The 27,515-nt window shown below is 39.1% G+C and overlaps 2 protein-coding genes across 11 annotated transcripts; one reads left to right on the top strand and one right to left on the bottom strand.

The window, feature by feature from the left end:
• Positions 1-1,464: 1,464 nt before the first annotated feature.
• Positions 1,465-15,952, bottom strand: cops7a (COP9 constitutive photomorphogenic homolog subunit 7A). 2 transcript variants are annotated; one of them, XR_005706402.1, is made up of 9 exons: positions 15,820-15,952; positions 12,086-12,208; positions 9,419-9,494; positions 8,573-8,661; positions 7,557-7,759; positions 5,015-5,120; positions 4,721-4,890; positions 3,248-3,349; positions 1,465-2,015 (listed from the first exon to the last, which is right to left on the bottom strand). XR_005706402.1 is itself a non-coding variant. In XM_040117606.1 (8 exons), the coding sequence occupies exons 2-8, from the start codon at positions 12,206-12,208 to the stop codon at positions 3,310-3,312; spliced, it is 807 nt and encodes a 268-aa protein (XP_039973540.1). In that variant the 5' UTR covers positions 15,820-15,952; the 3' UTR covers positions 2,898-3,309. The 2 variants fall into 2 exon arrangements, 1 of the variants encoding a protein (XP_039973540.1); XM_040117606.1 differs by lacking the exon at positions 1,465-2,015 and having other exon boundaries at positions 2,898-3,349.
• Positions 15,414-27,080, top strand: si:ch73-86n18.1 (uncharacterized protein LOC564061 homolog). 9 transcript variants are annotated; one of them, XM_040117618.1, is made up of 7 exons: positions 18,517-18,534; positions 23,196-23,272; positions 24,395-24,500; positions 24,606-24,800; positions 24,994-25,154; positions 25,250-25,374; positions 26,824-27,080. In XM_040117618.1, exons 3-7 carry the CDS (start codon positions 24,479-24,481, stop codon positions 26,984-26,986), a joined length of 666 nt encoding a protein of 221 aa, XP_039973552.1. In that variant the 5' UTR covers positions 18,517-18,534; positions 23,196-23,272; positions 24,395-24,478; the 3' UTR covers positions 26,987-27,080. The 9 variants fall into 9 exon arrangements, with proteins under 9 accessions (XP_039973547.1, XP_039973554.1, XP_039973552.1 ...); XM_040117616.1 differs by lacking the exon at positions 18,517-18,534 and adding an exon at positions 21,984-22,366; XM_040117619.1 differs by lacking the exon at positions 18,517-18,534 and adding an exon at positions 23,078-23,106.
• The last annotated feature ends 435 nt before the right edge of the window (positions 27,081-27,515 follow it).

Here is a 27,515-nt window from a genome sequence, read left to right as displayed (position 1 = left end):
ATTTTCTCTGAAACTGTGAAATTAATTCAGGGATCCCAGGTATCCAGCCATCACAAAACTCCTTGGCTTCCCTGAGGTCTAGAAAATCCAAGCTCATCTCCCTGCTGCTCCCTCCTTCCTTCCTTCCTTCCTTCCCTCCTTCCTTCCTCCGTACTGGGTGTAAATTTCCTTTATGTGGCTCTGCGTCACTGTAACCTGCTCCCTGTTTTCCATTCTCTGTATGGCTTCGAGCTCTGCTCTTAGACCTGCCATGACTAATTCACAAACAAGCAGTTTAACAGCCATGCAGCATCCCATTACCCCTGAGATGCCCTACCTGTGCTTCCACAACTGTTTCCAGTGATTCAGCTGCACATGTGAAGCTGCTCAGTATTAATTCTAATCCAGCAGACTGTTCTTTCATGAAATGACACTCAGATTCAGTTCCGTTTAGCGGGCTTGTATCTGGCTTATAAATGGTTAAAAAGCCATTCTCAGCATCTCCAGACACCGAATGGGTTATTTCACAAAGCTGTTTGGCACGGTTGTAGCCAACAGGCAATGTGTTTAACATGTCACGCTCCAAAAACTGCTGTTTATTCCCCGCTTTGGGCGCCTGGAATGCAAATAGTGTGGCTTTTTCCTCTGCAGTGCGTAGAATGGTCTGTTTTGTTTCAGTTTTTCCTCATGATTTGTTCTCTTGATAATCTGGCTGATGTTCACCTCTTTGTCGAGCCTTTGCGAGCGGCCTTTATTCTTGCTGGACTGTGTAGAGCTGCGTTAAGCATAGAGTACTTCCACCGGTGGATATAAAATATTCAGAATGGGAATGGATAGAAGAGGCATTCCTGTTGAAAATCAATTATTCCCAAAGGTTTTTGGATGGTGCACAACAAAGACAGATTTATGTCTTCATGGAAATGAGAGCTGTAGAAGTGATCAAAGGACTGATGTTACTACAACAAGGAATTTTTTCACCTGATGGCCAAGTATCGCAAATCTGGAAAACAAAACCACCATCATTTCCCTTCATATCATTATCGAGTCACTGTATATCTGCTGTCTTAGGTGCGCCAAAGGAAAGTAGTACATCAAGGAGCATAATTTCTGTCTCTCCAATGAATCTGCATGTATACAGTAAGAAAACCTGTGAGACTTGCTTTAAATCTATTATTTATAAATGTCTATTTTATCTATCAGTGAGAGATGTCTTATAGAACCTTTCTTTCAAAGCCAAATGTCAGTTTGTGTTTGGCAACTTTTCTAAGCAGCTTTGAGACATGAACCCCCCACTAACACACATTTCCACTACAGATATAGTGCTGGTGGCATCATGGGTGGCTCGTGCATTCCTCCAGATATCCAGTCTTGTGATTTTTAGTAGCATTTCTGTAGAAATATGGTCTTTCTGTACCATGGAAGTTCAATAAAGACTCAACAGTGGCGTTTTAGCTTTGTGTGCATCTGTTTATTTCTGTGTATATTGAATGAAGTCCCCGGGGAGCTGGGCTCTGCAGTGCTTTATGGGAAGGATAAAGCTTACACTGTGCATTTTAATAGCTACCTCTGCATCCTAATCTTTTTCTCCATGAAGTGAACATTTAGTCCACCGCCTTGCATTGATTTGGAAGCATGGGTTTGGCATTAAAAAGTCTTGCATTTGCCAATCATATTTTTACCAGTGAGGAGCAGCTGAAAAGGGTGAAGAATAAGGCATCTGCTTGTGTCTGAGGCTTTCCCTTATCTCTTCACCTCATATGGATTCCTCTCGCTTCAGAAAGATTAACAGGATGCTAAGCAAGAGTTTCCTGTGTGTACAGTTTTTCAAACAAATGCCAATAAAATCAAGGCGGGCACGAGAGGAGAAATGCCACTCGAGTGTATTGAGATTCTCCATCAGTCTTCTGCACAGCCAGTGTTTCCATCTCCTCTGGGCATTTTACTGATGAATCAAAGTAACTGATTGGCAGGGTTCCACTCCGAAGTTTTAATGACCGTCTAGTTACGAGACACGTACCAGCAGACGGTGCAGCAATCTATAAACAAGGTGGACAAACAGCAAACAGGAGTAAGGTGTGAACTAACGCATGCAGAGTCATCACTCACATGCTCACATGTGCAGTAATGACACACGACTCACCTGCCACGCTCGCTCCAAATTACACGAACAACAGCTACCCCTCTTTCTATCATTAACACTTTGAGAGGTGTACAGCTGTTAGAATTCACAGCACCAATGTGGTTAAAAAAAAAAACTGTGAACCAATGAAGCTCAATCACACTGAAATTACCACCACTATTTATAGAGGTGGAGAGGGAGGTTAGAGAGATGGGGGGAATGGAGAAAGATGCAGGGTTAAATGAAACAGGATCATAATTTCCCTGTCTGTTTCCTTCTCACATTGCTGCTGGTCAGCTAATTGCCACCACTGATGTCATGCTGGATGAATAGCAGAGAATTTAGAGAAAACAGAATCAAAAGAATGAGAGATGGATAGGTTCAGGCATGATGAAGGCAATTTCGACTGCGTGATAGAGGTACAAGGGAGGGTGGCAGGCAATTTCAAACGGCAATTTTTGACATTGAAATAGAAGCTCTGGGCAAAACATACTCATATGAAATATGAATGCACTTGGTGTGTGCGTGCGGATGTGTGTGTAGCCATGCTGGTTGCGCACGGGGGGAAGCCTTAGCTCTATAATACATTATTCTCTTTGGGGACATGCCCTAATTAATGGCTTGACCTCCTAACGGGTAGCCCCCTTCTGCGAGTTAACATTTAGCAGTGCACCCTCCAGAGATGCACTTTGAAGTGCATTTAATAAAAGAAGTGACAGTGACATTAATGAGACAGTCAGGATAAGTACAGGGCTTTGTTTTATTTCCCAACAATTTATATTATAATTTTATACATGTCTCAAATCAGCAGAGAGAAGAAAATACAAAGCAACATAGAATTAATCAAAACCAAAAGAACATTTTTTAAACCAAGAGAGATACACACACACACATACGCGTCAAATACACTGATCCTGTTTCTGGTCAAAGGCAACTGACTCCTGCTGCAGACTGTTCTGTCGTCACGTGTTACAAATGATGTGTGTGTATATACACTGATAGTCCGCCTGTTGGGATATTAACATCCGTCAAGGTGAGATTCGGTGACAAGAAAAAAAATCCCATGAAGCGCTCTGGTTTTAAAGTGTATGTGATGAGAGCGTCTGTGAGCATTAGTCACGTTGTTTAATTTAACCATTTGTCCATTACCATGTCCATGTGTCCATTCATCAGTGAGACTGTCCTTCAGCGACGCTGTCTTTCTTTTGTCTTCAGTTGGACTTGGACCAGATCTTCCCACTGCCACGCAGCCTGAGTGGGAAACAACCAAAAGCAAACAAAAAAAAAAACAAAACACTGAATATCTTCTTTGTTTGAGATTTGTCAAAATAATTTCTTGGTTTACATGTTTAATTTCTACTTGCTCTACTGAACCAGCACATTACTGATGCAACCTGGTTGCAAAATTGTCTTTATTTTAAAATATCTAATGACTATTTAGTTTTTTTGCGTTAGTTGATCTCAGTGGATTTTCTATTTCATCAAATTAAAAAGAATTTTTGCAAAGAAGCTATTTCTAATAATAACTGCTGCACTATCTGTCCTATCCTTTAAATAGCGTTATAAAGAAATTGTGTCAAAACTCATTTTAATTCGAGGATTGAGGTTAAGCTATCATTAATTTGGATTTCAAAACATTAAGTGGATCTTCATTTGAATGAAGTGCAGTGCTGAGTGATGAAAATTAAAGGGCTCTATGTTTCATCAAAATGTGACAGGCAGCCAGAAAATAATCACTGCTTTCTGTTCAGCAGCAACAACATAAACATCTTGTCTGATCACTGGAGGGGGAAATGGTTCTTTCAGGAGGAGAGCAGGCGGGGCACTTGTATATTCAGTGACATTTTACAATCCAGGACAGATGTGAAATTAGCCATCGGTAATTGGGCCGGATGGAAGCAGAACAGAAGAGAGTCCCTGATAGCAGGGTTAAAGTGGTGCTGCAAAACACTGATGTGCATCTGATAATAAAGCTACTTCATGCAGACACACACGCTCACACAGAGACAAACCACTTGCACTGGCAGCTGGCTTTTTAAAGTTTATTGAAAAAATGAAAACATAGCGGTTCTCTGTCGAATTAACTTTGCTCTCTACAAGAACATTGGACTAATGGCTTTAATTTAGTGTTTGAAGTAGTCTTTACAGCACTGTGGTTATAACAAGGTAAATTCATAAAGCACCTTTCAAAACCCACAGTTACAAAGTGCTTTACAGAACAAAAGAAGAAGCAGCCATAAAAGAAACCTAATGGAGAGAACCTCCACATGCAGCTTTTCATTCTAATTTGATGTCGTGTAGGAAAAAATAGCATTTCCTGCTTGAAAAAACCTCAACACAAACTTGATTTAACAGCGCACCAACAAGCCAGAATGAAACATCATGTCAGAAAATTATTCTACATGGCCAAAGATATTTTATGTGTTCAACTGACGAAACGTTTGCTCTTGCTTTAATAAAATTAATGCAATTTCTATGCAAACTCTCGGTGGGTCCTTTTATACGAAAAACTAAATCAAAGCTGCTCAAAGCACTTCAGTCATGCAGACAATATCTGGCTGCCCCCCATGCATGTAGTCACATACCTCCAAGTAAATATTAAGTTAATGTCACGGTACTCACCCTTTCACCTTTGAACTTTTTTTGCCTGGTTGTCGAGGTTCCTGAGAGGAGGCAGGGTCTCGTGGCTCAGCAGGCTGGTCTGCATCCTGGTTGGAGGCAGCTCCAGCAGGGGCTGGGCCTGACGAAGGAGAGGCCGCGCTGGCCTTCAGCGTTTTCTGTAGGTTTGAAACCTGCGGGAAAAGTGAAGAGTAGACAAAAGGGTTGAGTTAAAAGATAGATTCACAATTGTTAAAGTGTAACAATTGTGAGGGGGGGTGAGTGAACGAACTATAGGCTGAGGGATGATGGACTGACCTCTGTTTCCACTTGGACTTTGACCTTCAGCTGGCTCTCTCTGTATTGGTTTGCCCTTGAGACCTGCTCCTCGATACCACACAACACTGCCTCACACCCTGTACACCTGAGAAGGAAAAGACAGGCACGGAGGGAGGTAGATTGTAAGTTAGGAAAACAGATAATTGAGACTTACAGTGCATTCGGAAAGTATTCAGACTCCTTCACTTTTTTCACATTTTGTTATGTTGCAGCTTTATACCAACATCGTTTAAACTAGTTTTCCCCCTAATCAATCTACACTCAATACCCCATAATGACAAAGCAAAAACAGAGTTTTAGAAATTTTGGCAGTTTATTAAAAAGGAAAAACTGAAATATCACATTGACATAAATATTCAGACCCTTTGCTGTGACACCTGAAATTTCTCTTGATCATCTTTGAGATGTTTCTACACCTTGACTGGAGTACACATGTGGTAAATTCAATTTATAGGACATGATTTGGAAAGGCACACATCTGTCTACATAGGGTCTCACAGCTGAAAATGCATATCAGAGCAAAAACAAAGCAATGAGTTTGAAAGGAATTGCCTGCAGACTACATAGACAGGATTTTGTTGAGGCACAGAAATAGGGAAGGCTACAGAAAAATTCTGCATTGAGGGTTCCCAAGAGCACAGTGTCCTCCATAATTCTTCAATTGAAGAAGTTTGGAACAACCAGGACTGTTCCTAGAGCTGGCTGTCCAGCCAGACTGAGCAATCGCGGGAGGAGGGCCTTGATAAGAGAGATGACCGAGAACCTGTTGGTCACTCTGGCTGAGCTCCAGAGACCCCGTGTGGAGATGGGAGAAACTTCCAGAAAGACAACCGTCACTGCAGCACTCCACTGATCTGGGCTTTATGGCAAAGTGGCCAGATGGAAGCCTGTCTTCAGTGAAAGACACATGAAAGCCCGCTTGGAGTTTGCAAAAATGCATCTAAAGGACTCTCAGACTGTGGGAAACAAGATTGTCTGGTCTGCTGAAACCAATATTGAACTGTTTGGCCTCAATATTAAGCATCATGTCTGGAGTAAACCAGGCAATGGTCATGTTTGAGAGAAAGCTGAACAGAGCAAAGTACAGAGATATCTTTCATGAAAACCTGGTCCAGAGTGCTCAGGACAGACTGGGCCGAAGGTTCACCTTCCAACAGGAAAATGTACCTAAGCACACAGCCGAAACAACGCAGAAGTGGCTTAGAGAAAACTCCTTGAATTTTTCCTTGAGTGGCCCAGCCAGAGCCCTGAATTGAACCCAATTGAACATCTCTGGAGAGACCTGAAATTGGCTGTGCACCAACGGTCCCAATCCAACCTGACAGAGATGGAGAGGATCTGCAGACAACAATGGCAGAAAATCCCCAAATCGGGTATGCAAAGCTTGTTGCGTTATACCCAAGAAGACTCAAGTCTGTAATAACCACCAGAGTTGCTTAAACTAAGTACGGAGTAAAGGGTATGAATACTTATGTCAATGTGATATTATAGTTTTTCCCTTTTTAATAAATTTGCAAAAATTTCTAAAACTCTTTTTTCACTTTGTCATTATGGGGTACTGAGTGTAGATTGATGAGGGTACATAGCAAAATGTGAAACAAGACAAGGTCAAAACCTAGTATATGGCTGGACCATCCTTTATCTGTTAGCTTCTCTCCTACTCTCTGTGTTCAAATATATAGTAATCTAATACAGCCAAATACAAAATAAAGCTGTTTTCATTTATATTTTCTTGTTTCTGTTGTCAGAAAACAGAACAAGTATGAAATAATGACTGAAACGTGGCCCATTAAAACTACATGTTAACCAGCAGTCACTTCCAAGCCATTTCCAAGCTGCTGCTGTGTACGGCTAAAATTCTGATTTTATAACAACAATGTTGTCTGACAAAACCACCACACACATATGTTAAAGATGACTGGTGTGATTTCAGCAATATTTACTCATATAATGATCACTCAGAGAGAAAATTAGAAGCTCATTCACATCTGCATCAGCTGCCGTGCAGTCAATTGAATGAGACACATAGAGAGGTATGCCTGTGGCAGTAAAAGTCTGACCTCAAGTTTGCGGGGCAATACTGGTGACTCTCGTTTACAGAACGTAGCTAAGGTTTGTCCAAAAAGTTGCTAGATTTGTTGCTAGGTGCTTTTGTGAAAAAAGGTTGCTAAAAGGGTTTGAAAAGTCAGTAAATCTAGCGACAAAAGCGCTAAATTGGCAACACTGCCTATAAAAACCCCCCAATGCCATATTAGAAACTGTTTGTGACAATTCATTTTGAAAGAGCAATGGCCAATGGGCAAATTTTAACACTCTGCCGACCGACCAATGGTGTAACTTCAGCACTAAGTCCCGAGGCATTCAGTTGACCAATGGTGTAACTTTATCCATCACTCAGTCAGTGAGCAACAGTTGCGTTTATAGGGCTGGCCCTCCTGCTGCATTCCAGCCAAAAGGTGAAGGGGTCTGAATACTTTCTGAATGCACTGTAAACACACAGACACACAGTGGGCATACTGACCACTCCTGCAGCGTGTTGATTATGTTTGGGAGCTCGTTGGGGCCGAGGTCTCGACCCACGCTGCAATCTACCTCCACTTGCTGGTTCCTCTGGTCGAGTTTACCTTGGATGATGTCACAGTAAACCGCCTCAATCAGCAAGTCCTCCAGCTCCCGCACATTCTTCAGTTCCAGCTGCTGCAAAAGGAGCGAGTACGGCAGGCACTGAGGGGGATAGAGGCATGAAGAGACTTTAGTCCTCATATTCTCTTCTTTTTTTAACCAAGGTAAACAGGCAGAGAATTTAATTCCACTTTAATGGTTTGATGGAAAATGTTAAGGTGAAAATGCTCATTTGTCTAAATGTCACTACCAGAGAAAGATGAAAGGAGACTTTGGAATTTAACAATCCTTGACTCGGCAATTAAAAAGTTCAAGCCTACATGCAGTGAAAGAAGTGACATATTAAAGAGAAAAACAGGGGACAGGAGTGAAAAGAGTAATGGTAAAGGAAAGTGAGATTAAGTTAAAGAAAAAAAAAGACAGTGCTGGTGAGATAATGAATCAATTATTTATCAGGAGCAGAGAAAGAAAAGGGCATGAGAAGAGGTGCAGCATGGTTGGAAGGTGCAAATGAGAGACGCCTTAAAAATCTTCTAATACTTTATCATGCAGATGGAGGGATATGTAAGATATCTAAAATGACATAAGCAGTAGCAGTTGTGCTGGCAACTCTTTCTTGAGAAACTTGAGGCTCGTCTGTTGATTTACTTCTAATTTAGCTGATATATACAGCTACAAGCTTAGAATTATAGCCAACCTCATAAACTTTTAAAAAAAATTGATTATGTGTCTGAATAAAATAGAAAAGCCATATTTAAACGCAGAATTGTGAATACATCATTAATATCTTGCTGTATGACGCCTACAGCAATATGATGGTAGCAGAAATTAGATTTATTCTCTATTTTTGAGACAAATACAAAATTAGAGTTCATCTGCACTTTTCTGTAAAGACTGGAAGAGAAAAGAACAGACCTTGAGGTTGGAAGCCAAGCTGATGATCGACAGATGGCGGAGTTTGTTTCTCTGAGCGGGGGTCAGCTCTGGAAGAGAGGCTGCTCTCTCTACAGGAGTAGACAAAAACAGAAAATTAAAACAAGAGACACAATGGGAAAAATATACCAGAGCAGTGTTTAAGTGTCACTTTGCTAAGGGTCAAACAGTCACACATTATCGAGGCACTACTTATCAAGGCACTACTCATTACTCTACACAGAGACATGCAGGTGAGTGTGGAGTTTAAGCAGTCAGAGAACAAAGCCAGGAGGAAGTCGGTCTCCAGTGACTATATCTCCTGCTGCCTTGCTCCCTTGATGCCAGGACTCACACCCCCCGAGACTGCAGCTCTGACAGCTCCTCTAAGGGCTCCACTACACAGCTCTGTGAAAGTAAATGTACTCCCTGTTGGCAGAACTCGAAACTGAAGGGAACAATAAAGTAGGCTACATTCTTTTTCCAGGCTATTGGTTGATATTCAGCATAAAATTAAACATAATTAACATTCCACTTCTTGTTGAAGCTTCCCAACGCATAACACAGACAGCAAATGAAGTCAGAAAATATTAGTTTATTGTCCACTTGTGCTAGTACTGCAGCAACGAAGACAACCATCAGCTAATCATAACGCTTGATGAAAAGGTACCCTAACAGATAAAAGTACTCCAGTAATTTTGTCTGTCTAAAACCTGCCTTCAGTGTCTCAAGTGAGGGTGTTTAAAGCCTTTGTGTCAAGGTGCCTGCCTTGCAGCAAGGAAATACAGCTTATAATAAAAGTTGCAGGCTGCCCTATTACTTATTTACACTCTGCTGCCACTGCAATACCTTTGTAGTCGCAGTAGGTTCCATAGGCAAAGAGGTTCAGGAGCTGGTACACTGGTGCATGAGGGCCATTCTCCAGCTGTGGTTTAGAGGAAAGATGAGGGGAAGGAGAAAATGATTTGGCAGAAAAAAGAAGCAATGAGACTCTAACTGCAACTGCATTTTATCCATGCACACTAAACGGCTCTGAGGGGAGGTCATGCTGAGACTCAGTAGGAGTAAAAGCGAAAGAGACCACACGAAGACCTACTTATATTCAGACATACGGTCTTTGAATTACACTCACACCCTTGGCATCAAAAGTGTCCAATGTGATCCTGTCTGATTAGACATCATATCCCTGCCCAATATTCAAACAACATTAATCGGCTAATGTCTGTCTTTGCCATGAAATTTTGTAAGACTTTAGACTGTAATATAACTGTTCAACTGTAAGGATTTTTTAGTCTGTTTCAAACTGTTTCACCTGTTACAATAAACACCTGGGGGAAAATCTACTAAGCTAAGTCAGTGCAATTTTTTTTATTTTAACAGGGTTTTTACTAAGACTAAAGACACAAATGAGCCTAGCTGCAGTCCATCTGATTTCTATACATGCCTTGGTGAGTGTTGCACATGTCTGGAAAGCAATGAAGGGCAAAAAATAATGCTCTCTGCTGTTAAACCACATATACTGTTTGAAAAGAAGACACTTTTGGAAATGCAAGCATTTATTCATCCTGCGAGAGGAGGGCTGTATGTGAGGAAATATTCTAAATAGCCAATGTTATCAACAAAAAGATCAGTAAGAAAATGAGTTATTCAAGAGGGAGATTTTTGATAAAGCTTTTAAACTCCTTTGACTATATTTTTATAGACATATAAAATAACAGACCCACTTAACAATTACTGGCTGCTTCAATCATATTTCGCCGCACTAGACCTGCTATGAGCTATTAAAAGTCAGGAAAAATACACATTCAAGCAGAAAACCACTGAGGTAAACAGATAGGTAAAGCTTTGTGTTATAATAACAGACTGTTGCATTGTTCTTCTTCGATTTGAGGTAATTTTATAATGCATCTTTATAATTTGGTGACTTAAGTCACCAAATGATTAATTATTAATTATAAGACATTAAGACATTTTCTCAGTTTCTCTCACTCTCTCTACTTGGCTAGTCTCTCTGCCTCTGTGCAGGGTTTTCCCTACCATTATAAGACTTAGGCACAGCGCCTAAACTGAATGAATGGAAAAAGCTCTGCTGAGTGTTCTCTACCACTCTGGAGAGAGAGGATACCGTATTAGCCCTAACATAACATGACATTTTTATCCCCCTGAAACTTAGGTTTAAAAAAGTGGGGGTTATCCTATATTTCAGGACTAGACAATTACATGTTCATTCATTGCAAAAGATATTCTTTTTGAATGGAGAGAGTACCAGTGTAACTACAGTCTTTTACAGAGTGTTGCATTATGGGTTATTTGTTGTCCATGTATAGTGAGTCTTTCAGAGTTAATTAGCCTTTAAAGTGTTCGGTTATTCCAGTTTATCCTTCAATTGTTTCCGAAGGCTGGTGTAACTTATTCCGCTGCCACAGAAGGAATAAATTCATGACTAGGGAAAACAAATTCTTAGCGTCTCCCGACGTCTTTACTGATGAAATCAACGAGGGAGAAAATTTGTCAAACAGCCAAGAATTACGTCTTTCACAGATGATGAGCTCAAAAAGACTGAAGTCTGAACATGTTAACTGTCAGAGAAAATAATTATGCAAGAGGAATGAGAGTGAAGGAGGAATCACCTTGCTACAGTAACTTACTCAGTTGACTGGTGGCCATTTGGAAAGTGAGCTGTAAACAGAAGTCCAACTGAAAATTTTTTTTGATAAGCAGCCAAACGCTGTTACATTGTAAGATAGCTGTTGGAGGATGAGAAAATTGCAGTCAAATCCAGTCACTATACGTCCTGTTAATTTGTATGGTGCACAGTGTGATCACTCAAAAAGGTGGAGGATTACTTCAGGACATAGTAATCACTTCATCAGTTAGCATATTTGTTTCTGTTCTTATTGCTAATGTCTGAGTTATACTGTGAAATACAACAACCTGCGTTGTGTTTTATACATATATGATATGTATAAAACACATATCATGATATTTGCATATATGATAATGGTCCAGCCCCATGGATAGTTACACAACATATATTTTTGCCTCTTTACACCAACAATGAACACCACAATCTTGATGGCTTCTTTGCAAAACGATTGTGTTGGTGTACAGAGGCAAAATCACAAAAATTGTGTCACTATCCATATACTTATGTACCTAATTGTACGTTATATGTTGGTAATGTATTCTATATATAGATGTGTTAATTGGGAGGCAAGTTGTGACTTTGATTACATCCTTGGTGCATACATATTTCCACTTGTTTAGATGATAAATATAGTCCAATGTGGTTAAAAAATACACTTGTGTTGATTCCACTCTAACAATGAGGTAGCGTGCATTAGTTAACCCTCTGATTGTGGTTTGGTTGATCAGATTCTCCATGTGCTTTGGATACATTAACACATGTGAGATTAACTCTCTGACTGTGATTAAAATGGATTTTTATGCCAGGCCTGAAAAGGACTTAAAAGACAGAGAATGTGAGGAAGACAAAGTGTGAGAGAGTGTGTTTACCTCTCTGACATTGGGCAGTTCCAGGATGTCAGAGAAGACATAGAGGCCTGGGGTCTCCAGCAGAGAGCTGATAGCCTGGGCCAGTGCTGAGCCTGACAGAGACAGGAGCTGGTCCACCTCCATCTGATGCCATGGGACACAGGTTACAGAGACACAGTTACCAGGTTAGGCTAAAGTACTAGAAACACACATAAGAACAGCAGAGTTATATAGAAGGTACTAGTATGCTACAAAAAAATAATCAAGGCAATAACATCTCAGTTATCGCCTTGGCTCTGTCACTGTATTATGGTTGTGTAAAATGCCATCTACGGACACCATGTCATGATCTTCTATAAATACTCTGTTTACAATCACAACACTCTACAGCATCTACACATCATGTCATGCCCTTTAAAAAAAGTCCAGCCACTTGTGGCCTGTTGTAAGGACATTGATGTGAACGAACAATACTCCCTCCTCATTTAACATCTAACAGCCAAGGACTCTTGACCGAAGTACTTCACCCTCAAATTGCAAGTAGAGCTACTCAAATAGTCAAAGAAAAGCTGGGTAGCACCCATGCAACCAACAAGTGTAATGAATGTGAAGCAGACCATGCATATTCATCAAAACCCATTTCCTGGCGCTTCAGGTTAAGGGCAAATCCAGAACGATTACCTAAGTAGTGAAAGGAACCTGCCTGTTCATTGAGTAGATATTTAGACTGCACAAAGTGTATCCCGGAAAACAAACACACATATACATATACAAAAAAGGGGACCATGCCCTGATGTTAAAACCTCACGTCAATGTTTTCTGTACTTTGTCCTGAATCCTGCTCTGTAACCCAAAAGGTTTATAGTAAAAATCACACAAATATAAAAATCAGCACAGCTGGACGTCAGTTTGATTCTACTCGTGTGTTTCTTCTAATTCAATGGTTTCCTGACAAATATCTCAATGTGAGGAGGTGTCCTATTGTCTTTGAAGGGATATTTTCATTTATTAATACCAGTAGATAACACCCTGGGATCACAAGGGAAGTTTAGTCTTACAGATGCATGATAAAATTATTGAAGTTGCATCAGACCAGTTTCATTACCTGAGGCCATTTCCTAAAATGAATACAACAGAGAGCCTGGATACCCACTGCTGGGCCAAGAGTAGACTGACTGGTTCTTACTCATCTCAGTCAATGCAATCTGATTGATATAGATGCACACATGCACATCTTCCATATGTTGTCCCATTGTACCACCATCATAGAGGTCCAAAGAGCATGTTCTCATGGAAGCTGAACAGATGAGCAGGCACTTGTTGCAGCCAAACAAATTAACCTACATTCTGTTTCAGAAACAGTATCTTGTTTAATTTCAGGTATTTGTTTCTAAAAGTCAAATTAAGATCTGAAGATGGACTGGATCCATCTGTCATTTTATATGATAATAATAATAATAATTATAATAATTATACATACATACACACATACATATATAGACATATATATATATATATACACACACAAACACACACACATATATATATATATATATATATATATATATATATATATATATATATATATATATATATATATATATATATATATATATATTTTTTTTTTTTTAATTTTTTTTTTAAGACATATAATTTTTTATTTATTTATTTGTATATATTTTTCCCCAAAGGCTCCCAAAGCGCAAAGGGACACATAGTTACTCAATGTTTAACTTTGTATCATGTCAGCTTAATGTCAATGAAAATAATTCGAATTAAAAACCGTTCCCTTATCCCAGTATCTTCTTTTCTTTTTGGTGCGGTACAACATACCAAACAGACCCTATTGAAACATTTTACATTTGTTTTGCTATTATTATTGCTTTATTGTGCTTTCTATTGTTACAATGAGCTTTAGCTTCTATACAGAGTTAGAGAGTCAAGCAGAATAAAATATTTCATAAAATAATAAAAAGGTACAAAGTTACTGGAGGGAAAACAATTTAAAACTTGAGTTGGCAGCATCAGCTTCCACTTTTATATATCATACCTCAAACTCATTAAACAGCACTCACTTAAATAGACTCTCAACTCTATTAAGAAATTGATCATCCATCTTTCCCATAACCTTCGTCAACCAAAAGTGACTTCAAATTCATATAATTTAAAGTCAGAGAATCTTGAGTTTGAATATTTCACTCAGTATAAAAATCATACACATAGCTTCAATGATAAAGAATATACATGATACTGTCAAACAGTCTGGGATAATATGATGTTAATAACCTTAAACCCTTAAGCTACTTAAGGAAACAAAATGGGAAAACTGTATATTAAGAGGTTTTAATTGCAAATGGGCAGTAGTGATGAGATTATTTTAATATCCCAGTAAAGTGAAAACACTATTATTTCAAAGATATAAAGCTTAAAATAAAGTATCGGAGAAAAGGTTAGGACATGTGTGTTACAACACAAAAGGCTCTGAGTTCAAATAAAATTGTTTTATTTTATTACTTTAGTATTAAGAGTTGATAGATATCACGTCTACAACTGACAATTATTTTGATTATCATCAATCTGTCTTTTATATTATTTGATTAATCATAAAGTCCATAAATAGTCAGTAAGAAAAGGGGGAAAAATTCTCATCACAATTTTCCAGTTGATGAATTGCTTGTTTTGTCCAAGGAAGAGCATAAAAACCAGAATACATTCTTTTTAAAATGCTATAAAGCAGAGAAAAGCAGGAATCACTCAGGGAATCTGAAAACGGTTGCCAGTTTTGCATTACAAATTATTTAAACTATATATATTGATAGCCCAAACTGGTTTTGATTAACTTCTCAACAGTATAACCAATTCAACTTAAATAATTTCAGTATTAAAGGATATTTGACAACAACATTATTACTTTGTCATGGCCGTGACTGCAATTGTTGTGAAGAACACTACTTCAAAAAAATACTGCATCAGCAAAGTAAACGCGCAAAATGCACACACACGCGCACACACACACACACACACACACACACACACAAATACAAATTTTCAGCAAAATATAAATATAAAATGTATTAACGCAGTTACTCCATTTCCACTCTTGCATGCACGCAGTTTAACAATGTGACCGTGACACTATTTCTAAGTTTCAAAAGTTAACAGAGACTTGTGTCTAGTAAATGACAGTCAGATAGACACTTTTGAGTATTTCAAGAGTTCACCGCTAAAATAAATAAATAAAATAAACAAAAATGATTCAATCACAATCTAAAGTGGTGTTTTAAGACATTTCACTGGTCATATGAGGTGATGATCAAGAAATCAGGTAAATTAAAGGCCAATTAACACTCACTCATACAAACCTGCCCCTGCATTAACGTGAGCTGCACCGCTAATTCATCCGGCTAATACTAAAGCTAAGGACTTTATCTGTCAACAGGCAGTAATGCAAGTGAAGATAAAGTGCTACGAGTACAAGACATACCTATGGTTTCAGGTACGAGGTTGCTTTTACACTGAAACTTCTCATTAAAGTGTATTTTTATTGAAGCTCAATGTATCATGCTGTCTCGGTTGCTAACGGCTAACTAACCGCAAGGCTTCACATAACCGCTGACACTAGGCCTCAGTTCATTTGAAGTCTTCCTAATAATTGAAATCATACCAGCACACATAATGAACAACCTCGAAATAAGATATAGGCATAAATGTTGGCACAAAAGCGTTGAAATAAGGCTGTGTTGGTTCAAATATACCTTGTTGTGTTGGTTTCTACGAGAAAGGCACCCTCTCGATTGTTCAGTTCCGATATCAGCGCACGTACGACAACAAAGCACCGTAGTCTCTGATTGGATAGTAAAGAATAAGGGGCGGGAACAAGTGTCGATGCGGATCAGCATCTGTATCCTCGGATCAGAGAGAACAGAGCCATCCTGCGGTGCTTCGGTATACTTCACCTGGACCAGTCAAGAGCACGTTACTCGCCAGCGGTCCCAGTGTAAGGATCAATAGCCTCTCTGGGGTCATAAGACAAACGTCGGCGGTAACTAAAAGATTAGAGGAACGACTTTTGACCAATGACTTTTTCCTCGTCAGGCTTCTAAAAATCCCTCAAATTAAACAATCCGAGTGGGCAAAATCGCTCTTTGGTTGAACTCTGACAGCTCGTGCCCGCACTAAAGCCGTAACATGTGACAAATAGTCACAGGTAGACCTCACTTAATTTAAATCCATCACAAGCAGAAAAGCTGGGGCCACTTTCTTATAAGGCACCATTTATAAAGAGTTTATAAGTTGTAAATACTGGCTTTATTAATGGTAAATAAATCATTTACTATTGACTTACAGAAAAGTTGTAAGCCATTAACGAAAACAACTTTTGGGTTGTCAAATTCTGGAAAATCCTCCTCCAGAACGACAATTTGCTTCTCTTTTAAGTGAGCTCTTTAATTCATTAGGGAGACCCCTCCAATGGACTGTTTTTATCACTTCTGTAAAAGGGCTGCAGGACATCTGGACCAAAATTCGTCTCTAAACTGTTTATTAACATTTACAAGTACAGAGTTATTATGGTACAACCATTTATTAACTTATACATTGAGTGTGACTAGCTGTTGACATGTGTGCAAAACTTGAAATAGTACAAATGTAGAGAGAACAGTACAGTAAATGTGAAATGTTGATAGTAAGAACAGTTTTTATTACATTACCATATTAAAAACTCCCTATTCTGTTGTTTGAATGAGGGCTCTCTTGCATCAGAGTGCCCTGTTTAAATAAAAAATTTTGTTAATAACATGGATGTGTGTTTCTATACAGTAATAATGCAGTTATAAATGTTGGTAAACCATTAATAAGTATTTAGAATTTCACACTTTTTAATAACCCATCATATATTAATTCATTATAAAAAGGGAATGGGTTTCTCAGTTTCTAATAAGACATCAGGAACAGCTAGTCACGTGCAATTGTAAAAGTTAACAAATCATTAATAAATGGTTCTCCAATAATCCAATAAGTCTGTAGTTGTAAATGTTGGGCAGGATGTTCTGCAGCCCTTTTAAAAAAGATAAGTGGTCAAACAGTCCATTGGAGGGGTCTCCCTAAAGAATTAAAGAGCTCACTTAAAAGACAAGCAAAGGGTTTTGCTGGAGGAGGATTTTACACAATCTGGCAACCCAAAAGTTGCTCTTATTAAAGGCTTATAACTGATCCATAAAGCATTAGTAAATTATTTGTTAACCATGAACAAAGCCATTAATTACAGCTTATAAACCCTTTATAAGTGGTCCCTTATTAGGAAATGCTACCCATTTTTCAGTTGCATAGTAGGCTACACTTACATCAGTGACCAGACTTCAACTCTTAAACTTGTCAGCAGGCTATACGGTATGGTAATATATGGTAAGAGTGTATGTCATATGCTGTACAAGAACAAAAGGTACATAAAAAAGACAATTTTATTGACATACATTTAGTCTCAAAAGTCTGGAATATTGCAGAAAAAGCAAAACAGTTCATCTTAAAGGGAAAACAACCAAACCAAAATTAAATCTACAATGTCATTTATAAAATCATTTGCAGCTCAGTTTTAAGTTGTGAATATACACAAAACTCTCCCAAAGATGAACAGCAGAGACAGATACAATAATTATGCCTTAATTTCTAGGATACAATGACAGCATTCATGGTCATTTCATTGCAATAGGAAGACTTTTTTCTATTGTCGGATCTGGATGCCCAGACATTCAGGCAATGGTCATTTGGATGAAATATCTCAAAAATAAATTTAATCATACGTTAATTAATTGTAAATTGACACACTCCAAAAATTGTCATCTGATATCACCGTTAGTCAAAGTCTCAACTTTTTAAAATATTTTAAGATATGCTTGTCTAAAATCAGCGCAATGCTGCAAAGTACATTGTCTTTTAATGTCATGTTTACCTTTTGAATTTAAACAGGTGTGCAGTAGTACAGTTAACACCTTTACCTCTCACCATTGGGAGATTCCCTGCTTATTTCCTCCACGTGGTATCTCAAGAAAACGTACAGATTTTCAGCCACTATACTTTCAAGGAAAACAAAATGAAAAACAACAAAAAAAAATCTCCTTTGTATATGATGGATGTCACAAAAATTACTTTTCCACAAACATGAGTTTTATTTTCTGTAATCCTGAATATGTAACTAGGTATTTCTTTTACAACCCTGTGTGGTTTCCAGACTTTACAGTCATGCAGTATTTTCACCTGTATAAGGATTCAGTTGAGTTAAATGGGATCCATCTGGCAGATTCGTTTATAAATGTGATCACAGGGAATATCAGACCATGTCTTTGAGGGGCTGTCAAAGGTTGGACAGTCTCTCTCTCCATGTTCCCCTCCTGACTGGTGGTTATCTGGCTCTGAGCTCCACTGATCTCAATATCTGTGACAGACGGAAAGTGCAGGACAGAGGGGTGGATCGGGTAAGCTACAAATCACAGCAGTGAACATCTCTGAAAAATGGGAAAGACAAGTTCACCTCACCCAACTCTTTGATCTACTGATGATGAAATGTTTGAACTCTGATTTATCTGAGGTAAAACTGGTTGGTTTCTTGCTTCAGGTGGTTTAGGCTCTTCCTGGACCGTTTATTCAGGATAGTTTATTCAAAATGAATGCAGGAAAGCAACTTATATGACTTTATGCATTAGATATTAAATTTAGATGGCTTATAAATGTTGCAATGTTGTGTTGTCCACCCATCTCCAGTCTCTTTCGTTGTCTATATAAGACAGGCCGATCCAGTAGTGGTAATCAAATCCGTCAATATTCTTGGCTTCTTTTCCCAGAGCGTCCTAGACGTGATTGTTTACTGGTTGCATGGGTACGGTTTTCTTTTGTTTCTTTTTTTTTTCTCTAACATTTGGAGACATTTTGACATTTCAGAGTAGGAAAAGCACAGGGATTAAAGGTAGAATAACTGATGGGTGACGTCCATGTAGCTACTTCATTTTCAGGGTCCTGGTATTGTTCATGCTGCCTCACTGTCTTACTGGGACACTTGATTGGAACAGAGCCATGATTAATGCTATTAGTAACACCTGCTGAGCAAAAGGCCTGTGGTGCCTTTAACTTAAATCCATCTTCTAACTTTAAACTCTGCCTTTGCAGAAGCAGGTCAGATAAAGTGACAAGTGAGCCTGCCTTGCAAAGATGTCTTTATGTTCCCCATTTTTACACACACACACACACACACACACACACACACACACACACACACACACACACACACACACACACACACACACACACACACACACACACACTCAAGGCCAGGTATTGGTGTTAATGAGAGAGACCGAGCAAGATAAAAGGATGAAGGGAACACTAAATCAAAAGACAGCAGGAAGTTAAGATCATGTACATGTTTGATCTATATCTTGCCACCTGTCTTTGAACAGCTCTGTCTCAAGGCGGTGTAGTCCTTAGACAGCTGGGTGTAACATTCCTGCACCGAGTTCAGTTTCAAACCGAGATGACGAGTTCAGGGAGGAACCTGGCTCTGGCCTGCCAATCACTGAGAAGTAGATAGATGGATATATAGATTGAGTGTCTAAGTGTGCATTTAGACACAGCACAAAGCTGATGGCTGATGGGAATGTCTTTGCTCATAATCAGTATTGGACAAATTCAAATTTTGACCTGGTGATGGTACAAGATAGAGAAGTTAAGTGGTCACCATAGTTATTGCTGTTCATCTTGAGGAGAATATGAATGTCAGTGCCAAATTTTATGACAAACCAATAGTTGTTTTCCTTTAAAACTACAAATATCAAACTCTTGGTGGTGCTATGGGAAAACTCAGGGGATCACCAAAATCAAGAGGACTCATCCTCTGGGACCATAAATGTCTCTACAAAATGTCATAGCATCCAATACTCTAGATATTTCAGTCTGACATTGCCATTCGCAAAAGCATGACCAAAAACTAGCCTAATACAATTTTCATAATGTTGTGTTTTCTCATTCACCACTAACTTCCCCCTCTTCAAACATAGGATGGTCCTCTGTGCAGTTTGTGAATATCTGTAAGACTTTACTGCTGCTGTTACTGGAATAATTGGGTTTATTTGAGCTCCCTTGCAGCTGTAAGAAATTATCATTTACAATGTGAACTTAGTCAGGTTTCATTGCCAGACATATTTCCACATTTGTGTTTCTTTTGTTTATGTTGCCACTTTGCAGTTATTTCTGTAATGCTTTCTCAGAAGACTAATTGATGTAATATAACTCCTAAATAAAGATAATGGCCATATATTTATTTGGCTATTATCAGGAAAGATCGACAAAATGACACCATATTGACACAAACAATATCTTAGAAAGAGTTTGAAACTTGATGAAGTATTGTTGATGAACTGAAAGTCGAGCAGCTTTCTGCCTTTGAGTTCATTTGGGTCAGTGTTTACAGTGTTTTAACTTGATAAACTGTAAGCCGTTTCATTGTGGTTAATGAATTACGTCAGTGTGTATTTTACAAATGTGTTTTTCTAACTGAAACTAATGACAAACAACCATATCCTGGTGAGCCTGCTGATATAATGAGGGGAAATGGTTAAAACAAAGATTTGACGAAAACCTAGGTATACCCCTGTTATGAAAAGATAAAGAGCAGTCTACCTGAGTAAAAAAAAAAAAAAATAAATAAAAAAAAATAAAAAATAAATATATATATATATATATATATATATATATATGTACACTCACCAAACTTTTTTAAGAACACCTTTACGCCTGCTTATTCATGCAGTTATCCAAACAGCCAATCATGTGGCAGCAGCGAATGCATAAAATCATGCTGATACAGGTCAGGAGCCTCAGTTAATGTTATAACATCAGAATGGGGGAAAAATGTGATGTCAGTGACTTTGACTGCGGCATGATTGTTGGTGCCAAATTGGCTGGTGAAACAGCTGATCACACGCAACAGTCGTTTTTACTCAGAATGTCGAAACAAAAACAAAAAAAAAACATCAGTGAGCAGCTGTCCTGCGGATGGAAACACGTTGTTGATGAGAGAAGTCCGAGGAGAATGGCCAGACTGGTTGGAGCTGACAGAAAGGCTACGCTAACTCAGATACCCACTCTTTACAACTGTGAGCAGAAAAGCCTCTCAGGAGGCACAACACACTGAACCTTGAAGCAGCTGGGCTACAACAGCAGAGGACCACGTTGGGTTCAACTCCTGTCAGCGAACAACAGATCTGAGGCTGCAGTGGGAACAGGCTCAGCAAAACTGGGCAGCTGAAGCCTGGAAAAACACAGCCTGATCTGATGAATCTCGGTTTCTGCTGAGGCACACTGATGGTAGGGTCAGAATTTGGCAGCAACAGCATGAACCCAGGGACCCAACCTGCCTTATGTCAACAGTCCAGGCTGGTAGTGGTGGTGGTTTAATGGTGTGGGGAAGGTTTTCTTGGCAGACTTTAGGCCCCTTCAACCATCAATCATGGTTTGAATGTCACAGCCTATCTGAGTATTATTGCTGACCGTGGGCATCCCTTTATGGCCACAACTTACCATCTTCTCATGGCCAATTCCAGCATGATAATGCACCACGCATCACAAAGGCAAAAGTCATCTCATACTGGTTTCATGAAAGTGACATTGAATTCAGTGTACTTCAGTGGCTAATTTATCCCATTTACAGTACATAATGTTCACTCCCATGCCATATTCATAACGTGAGTCTTACAATATTTTAGAGATCCAATTGTGAGAGAGTGCTAGATGTTTCTTTTTTTCCTTTGCTTGTCTTAACACATGCAAGTCATTATTTTCAGATACTAAAATTGTACTCAATAGCTTCTGTGTGTGTGTGTGTGTGTGTGTGTGTGTGTGTGTGTGTGTGTGTGTGTGTCTTTGAATGTGTATGTGTATATGTGGTGGTGGCGATAGATCAAGGATGTAGAGCCCCAGTGGTGTTTGTTTTAAATGAGAGTGTCCTCACAAGCAACTTAAAAGGCTGAGCTGCCAGAGACTGTTGGCCCTGCAGGAAAAGTATTTCACAATTATGGACTTTTGTGCTTTTTGTGCTTTTTCTATCACATGACCCTCACTGGACTGGAGAGAGCGCTTGATCTTTTTTATTGGCAATTATAGGTGTCCAAAGGCACACTGGGATGAAATAAAGAGAGAATAATCAGCCAGAGGGAGGAATACAGTAAAGCTTACGGACAGAAAGGAAGACAGGCTCAAACTGGAGGGCAGGAAACACAGAAGGTTGTAAGACACTGTTGATACCAACAGAGCACAGTGAGTACGATGTTGGCACAGATGGAGGCCAAAAAGCCAATAAGCATCAGGAGATCACTATGACTCCTCAAACACCCATTGCCCCACTTCAATCCCTGGGAGCCTGATTAGACATAAAACAGTCCACAACATGGTAGCTGTTAATTCGCTATTTTTAATCATCTGCTGTATGCCTGAGGGAAAATTCTGAGTAAAAGGAGATTGTAGAGCAGAGCCATTTGACCAGAATTTAGCCTTGTCACATTTAGTGTTCCCAAAACATAGAACGTATACTGAAAGTTTAGTCAAGTGGATACTCTCTTTATGTGTCTCACGGCGTCACATATACACACAAATACTAAAATCTACACACATACATCTATATAGTCAGTAGCAGAATTATTCAAAGCGTTTACCTAGCAGCATTACAGACCGCATTACGGGATTACAGCATTACATCAGGTGAATGCAGTGGAGTAAAAGGTATATTATTTTCCTCTAAAATGTTGTGGAGTAGATGCATAAAGTGACATACAAAGGAAATACGGAAGTTCAGAACAATTACCTTCAAAATGTACATGAGTATGGTATAGTACTTGAGTAAATGTATTTAGTTGTGCTCCGCCACTGCCTCTTACACACTTCCACATTTTCTCAATACCTTTGCCACATATATACACAAAATACTGCTGCTGTGTTCGAGGATGGGCCTGTTCCCTCCAGGTCTCGTCTCCTCTGTGAACTCCTACAGGTTGGTACAGGTAATTTTCTCTCTCCTCCATGTCGGCAGTGTCCTTGTTAACACTTTCACTTTCTCTCTCTTATACTGTACCTCCTCTGGTCCCTGAAGGCTTTAGAATCTCGTCTCCGGAGCAGCAATCGTTCTCCTTGAAATCAAAATGTGTCTCTGCTGGTTGATTTATCGAGGTACATTGCTCTGCCTACAACACTGCTGCAGTGTTAAGTAAATGTCCTGAGAGGAGTATTGTATAGTTACACTATGCTGTACCTTCAGCCCCCCCCAAAAATTTCAGCTTTTTGTTAAGTGTTTTACTGAAAAAGGGGAGACTCTGTTAATCCAAACTGGGAGTTTTTTTCCTCAGTTTTTTGGCTCTGTGTAGTGGATTTCTGCTTGTCAATCTGGTTTCACTGTCAAATAGACATATATTGCATAATAATCCCAGTGGTTTCTTCACTCTTGCACTGATTCTGGGAATGACAGCTGTGTGATAGATGACACATTACATTTAGTGGGAATGTGACTCAGAACAGGAGAAATGTTTATTTCTTAAATTAATGTCGGGAAAATGCAGCTGTGACAAGGTTGTGATGGGTAAGCAGCTGGGAGCTGTGTGTACTGATTGTTTTTTTAAAAAGAGGGGACAAGCAAGAGATTCAGATGAAAAGAATTTGTGATGTTCAACCACAAATTGTAGCTGACTAGTCAATGAAATGTCCTCAGAGGTAAACACTAAATACTTCTTCTCTGCTTTAATTAGTTTGGTTTGAATAATAAAACCCTAATGAAGCACACAGGGGCTGACATTGGCTGTAGGAATAAGGTGCCAAGAAAAAAATTATAGATGGGACATGTACCAACAAAAAAAAAAAAATTAAAAAAAAAATATGTTGACAGTTTTTTGGAGCAACAGATCGGGCATCTGGTGTGTCTGTGTGGTGTAGAGGTGATATTGTTGCAGCTGCTCTACCAACGAAGAGAAAACAAATAACTCTCAACACATGCACAGATGTATGCACACATTGTACCCATCAATGCTGAGTCATACCTTTTAGGCCTCCATCTTTGCCAAATTTGAAAAAAAGTAAAGGACAGGGACAGAATGTTGCTCTTGTAATGGTAAATAATAGAGAACCTGCATGCCAGAGCCCAATCATGAAATGTTTGGTTAACTTATCAAATATGGCATGTCACCAGTGGTTTGGATACAAGATATTGCACCATCTGAGTTTACACGCTTTGATGATCATGAACAGTCCACTCTGTCTGGTAGATTTGTGCAATATGTACTTTCCATTCCCTCCTCTTAGTACACAAACTCCTATATAAAACACCTACGAGGCAGAGAGAGGAGAAAGCCAAAGTTTGTGATATTCTGCAGCCTGGCAGCCATTATGAGCCTCATCAAAACCAAAGGTAAGTTCCCCTTATACAGCGTGCATAAGTGATGTCTGTGTGTGTGTTGGTCTTTTCGCATGTGCACTTATGTTATAAATGCATTTTTACCCCTCTACTAATCAGGTGCCCTGGGAATCAGAGGCCACATCATGCTCTATGTTCTCATTGGCCTGTTGGTTTCTGAAAGCTTCTCGCACGCTGCACACAACCCAGAGGAAGATGCGACCTATCTAAAGCTGAGACTAAACTCTTTGAAGGAACGCTATAAACACCTGTGTAACCAGTACTCCGACCTGGCAGCCAACTGTTCAGCTCCAGGTACTGTACTTTCCTCTTCCAGGCTCCAGCAGATGGAGGATAATTCATCATTTATTATATACATTGTTCTGCAATTCGACACGTTCTGCATCTTTCTGTAAACTGTTACCTGGTTTTTTTTTTTTTCTTTTGGGAGTGTTTGTCTGATCATTTCTCTTTTTTTTCCTGTACCCATCTGTGCCAATCTGCGCAGGACACTCAGTGCTCAACTGCAGCGAGTGTCCTGACGGGTGGTTTCAGGTAGAGGATCAGTGCTTCCTCCTCATCACTGACAGGCAGGACTGGCTTACTAGTCAAATTAATTGTAGAGTGAGAGGTGGACATCTTGCCATCTTGACCACCAGAGAACAGCACGTAAGTGTTTCTGTGTACTGTCTATGTTATCTATGCTTTTCAATTTATTTGTTGATTCACAAAGGGCTCTAAATTTGGCTGCAACACATTTGTAGGAAGCCGTGGAAAAAGAAGGCAAAAGGATTGGAGGGATTTACACATACTACTGGATTGGACTGACGGACTTTGAGAATGAAGGAGAATGGAAATGGGTGAACAACTCAACACTTCAAACCTCTCTGTATGTATGAAATTACTAAAATTACAAATACTGTTCCTACATCTTCCACAACAAAAACAAGCATCCTAATGATGGTTTAATGACTAAAAACATTCAAAGCAGCTGCAAAACCTGCCTATCTACAGACTGACAGCTGTAAATAGGATTTATAGACTTACAGTGAAGGCCTTGGTGTTGAAGACATGAACCATAGTTGTAATGTTGCCATTATGTCTCTTGTTTAGGTCTCACATACTGTAAAGATTATTTTGTGCATTTTCACGTTAGAGGATAGTTTTACAATAAAGACTATTGCTACTTTGGAAACATCTAAAAATTTGGCCAGAAATATGGGTAAAAAAAACCCAAAACACATGGGAACACTGAGACAGGTTCACTGAGTTTGACAAGACCTTAAGGAATATTAATGTGTGAGCGGACCTTGTCGAGCAGATGCAGCGTAATGCACACGTGTCTGTGGAGCTTATTCTTGTCAATGTGTGTTTACACATACAGACCTCAGATATTTCCAACAGTGACTGGCCACTGTCAGTGCCCCTGCTGCTTGTCAGAGTCCACAGCCGTGTTCTGTGGAGCTTCGCTTAGAGAACAGCAGTGTTTTGAGCTAAATGCTAACGACAATGCTAAAATGCTGATATTTAGTAGGTATAATATTTACCACATTCACCATCTTAGTTTAGTGGGTTAGCATGCTGACATTTGCTAACTGGCAGTGAGTACAAAGTACAGTTGATCACGATGATGAATTTCATTAGCTTTGCGGGTATTTAGACATTAACTAATATATTGATTTAAAAATTACACCATCAGCTGTAATTTTGAGCTGATGGTGGTGCTAAATAGGAAAGAGAGGGGCTCACCAAACTCGTTAGAACAATCAATCTGGTAAAAGTTGAGACATTTCACACAAATATCATGGTGGTTCAAGGGGAATAGCCACTAGATTTAATCCTCTGGGAACCATGAATAACTACAAAGTTTAGTAGCAATTCATCCAATTGCTGTGAGATATTTCAGTCTGGATGAAAGTGGTGGACCAGCTGATGTTGACATCTCTAGAGTCACGCTGCTAGCATGGCAAAAAATGTGGCTTTCTTTGGGGTTCAGGAGCTCATAAATACAATATGTATACTGTATTTAAGTATCATAATCAGTAGTCAAGTTAGTATATCTAGAAACAGCCCAGATTCACTTTCATGAATCAGTCACGCAGACACATGGCATGCTGTACATCAGTTATTACTCCTGCAAACTGCACATTAATGCATATGCCCCCTAACGTAACTACTGATAACCACTGCAGATGTTCCATTTTATTGTGCAAAAACTTCAGGTGAAGCACAGATGCTCCACACAGGTGGACGAGTGCAATTTCAGTTACATTTATCTAAACTTCACTCAGATTCTCATCCACACACTGATTTTTTTTCCTTTCCTCCCATTGTGAAGATATTGGAGCGTGGTGAACTCAGAGCCAGACAACAACCTGTCCGGTGGGGAGGAGGGAGAGGACTGTGCAGTGGTTAACAGCTACTCTCAGACCTGGAATGATGTTCCCTGTTCCTTCCTGTATCCACGAATCTGTCAGAAGGAAGCTACTCCGCTCCACTGAGTGCCCCCCCTCACACAAACACACATAACTGCAGCACCACCACACATTTATGAGAGATAGTGATGCTTTATTGAAAATCTTCATGGTAAATTTATGACAATGGTCAATGTTTTTTCTTCTTTACAGTTTCTTTTAATCTATAAATCAATATAATTCTGTCAAAGCATCCTGTTTTTATTTCAAATAATAAAGTATCAATGTCTGTGAACATATAATATGAATGTGAGCATACTTATAGCAGCAAGTTAAAAAGCCTTTCAATGCAGTATTATGAAGCGTCATAAAATAATATACATGAGATGGCAATTAGTCTACAAAAACCTAAATCAGACAGTATGAATTAAATCAAGTATAACATAAACAGTTAACGAAAGTAATAATCAAAAACTGTAACTGAATGGAATATTAGTTTCATAAAGTAATTATGTGAATCAAAAAGGTCCCTTACATTATAAATACAAAAACAATCCAAAATGGCTAATATATAAATCTGTAAAATACATTTATGGGATAACAGAGTAGTAACAAT

The sequence above is a fragment of the Xiphias gladius genome, chromosome 22 (assembly GCF_016859285.1).
Source record: "Xiphias gladius isolate SHS-SW01 ecotype Sanya breed wild chromosome 22, ASM1685928v1, whole genome shotgun sequence".
Taxonomy (NCBI): domain Eukaryota; kingdom Metazoa; phylum Chordata; class Actinopteri; order Istiophoriformes; family Xiphiidae; genus Xiphias; species Xiphias gladius.
Note: the sequence above shows the minus strand (reverse complement) of the source record. Positions and strands in the feature narration are given on the sequence as shown.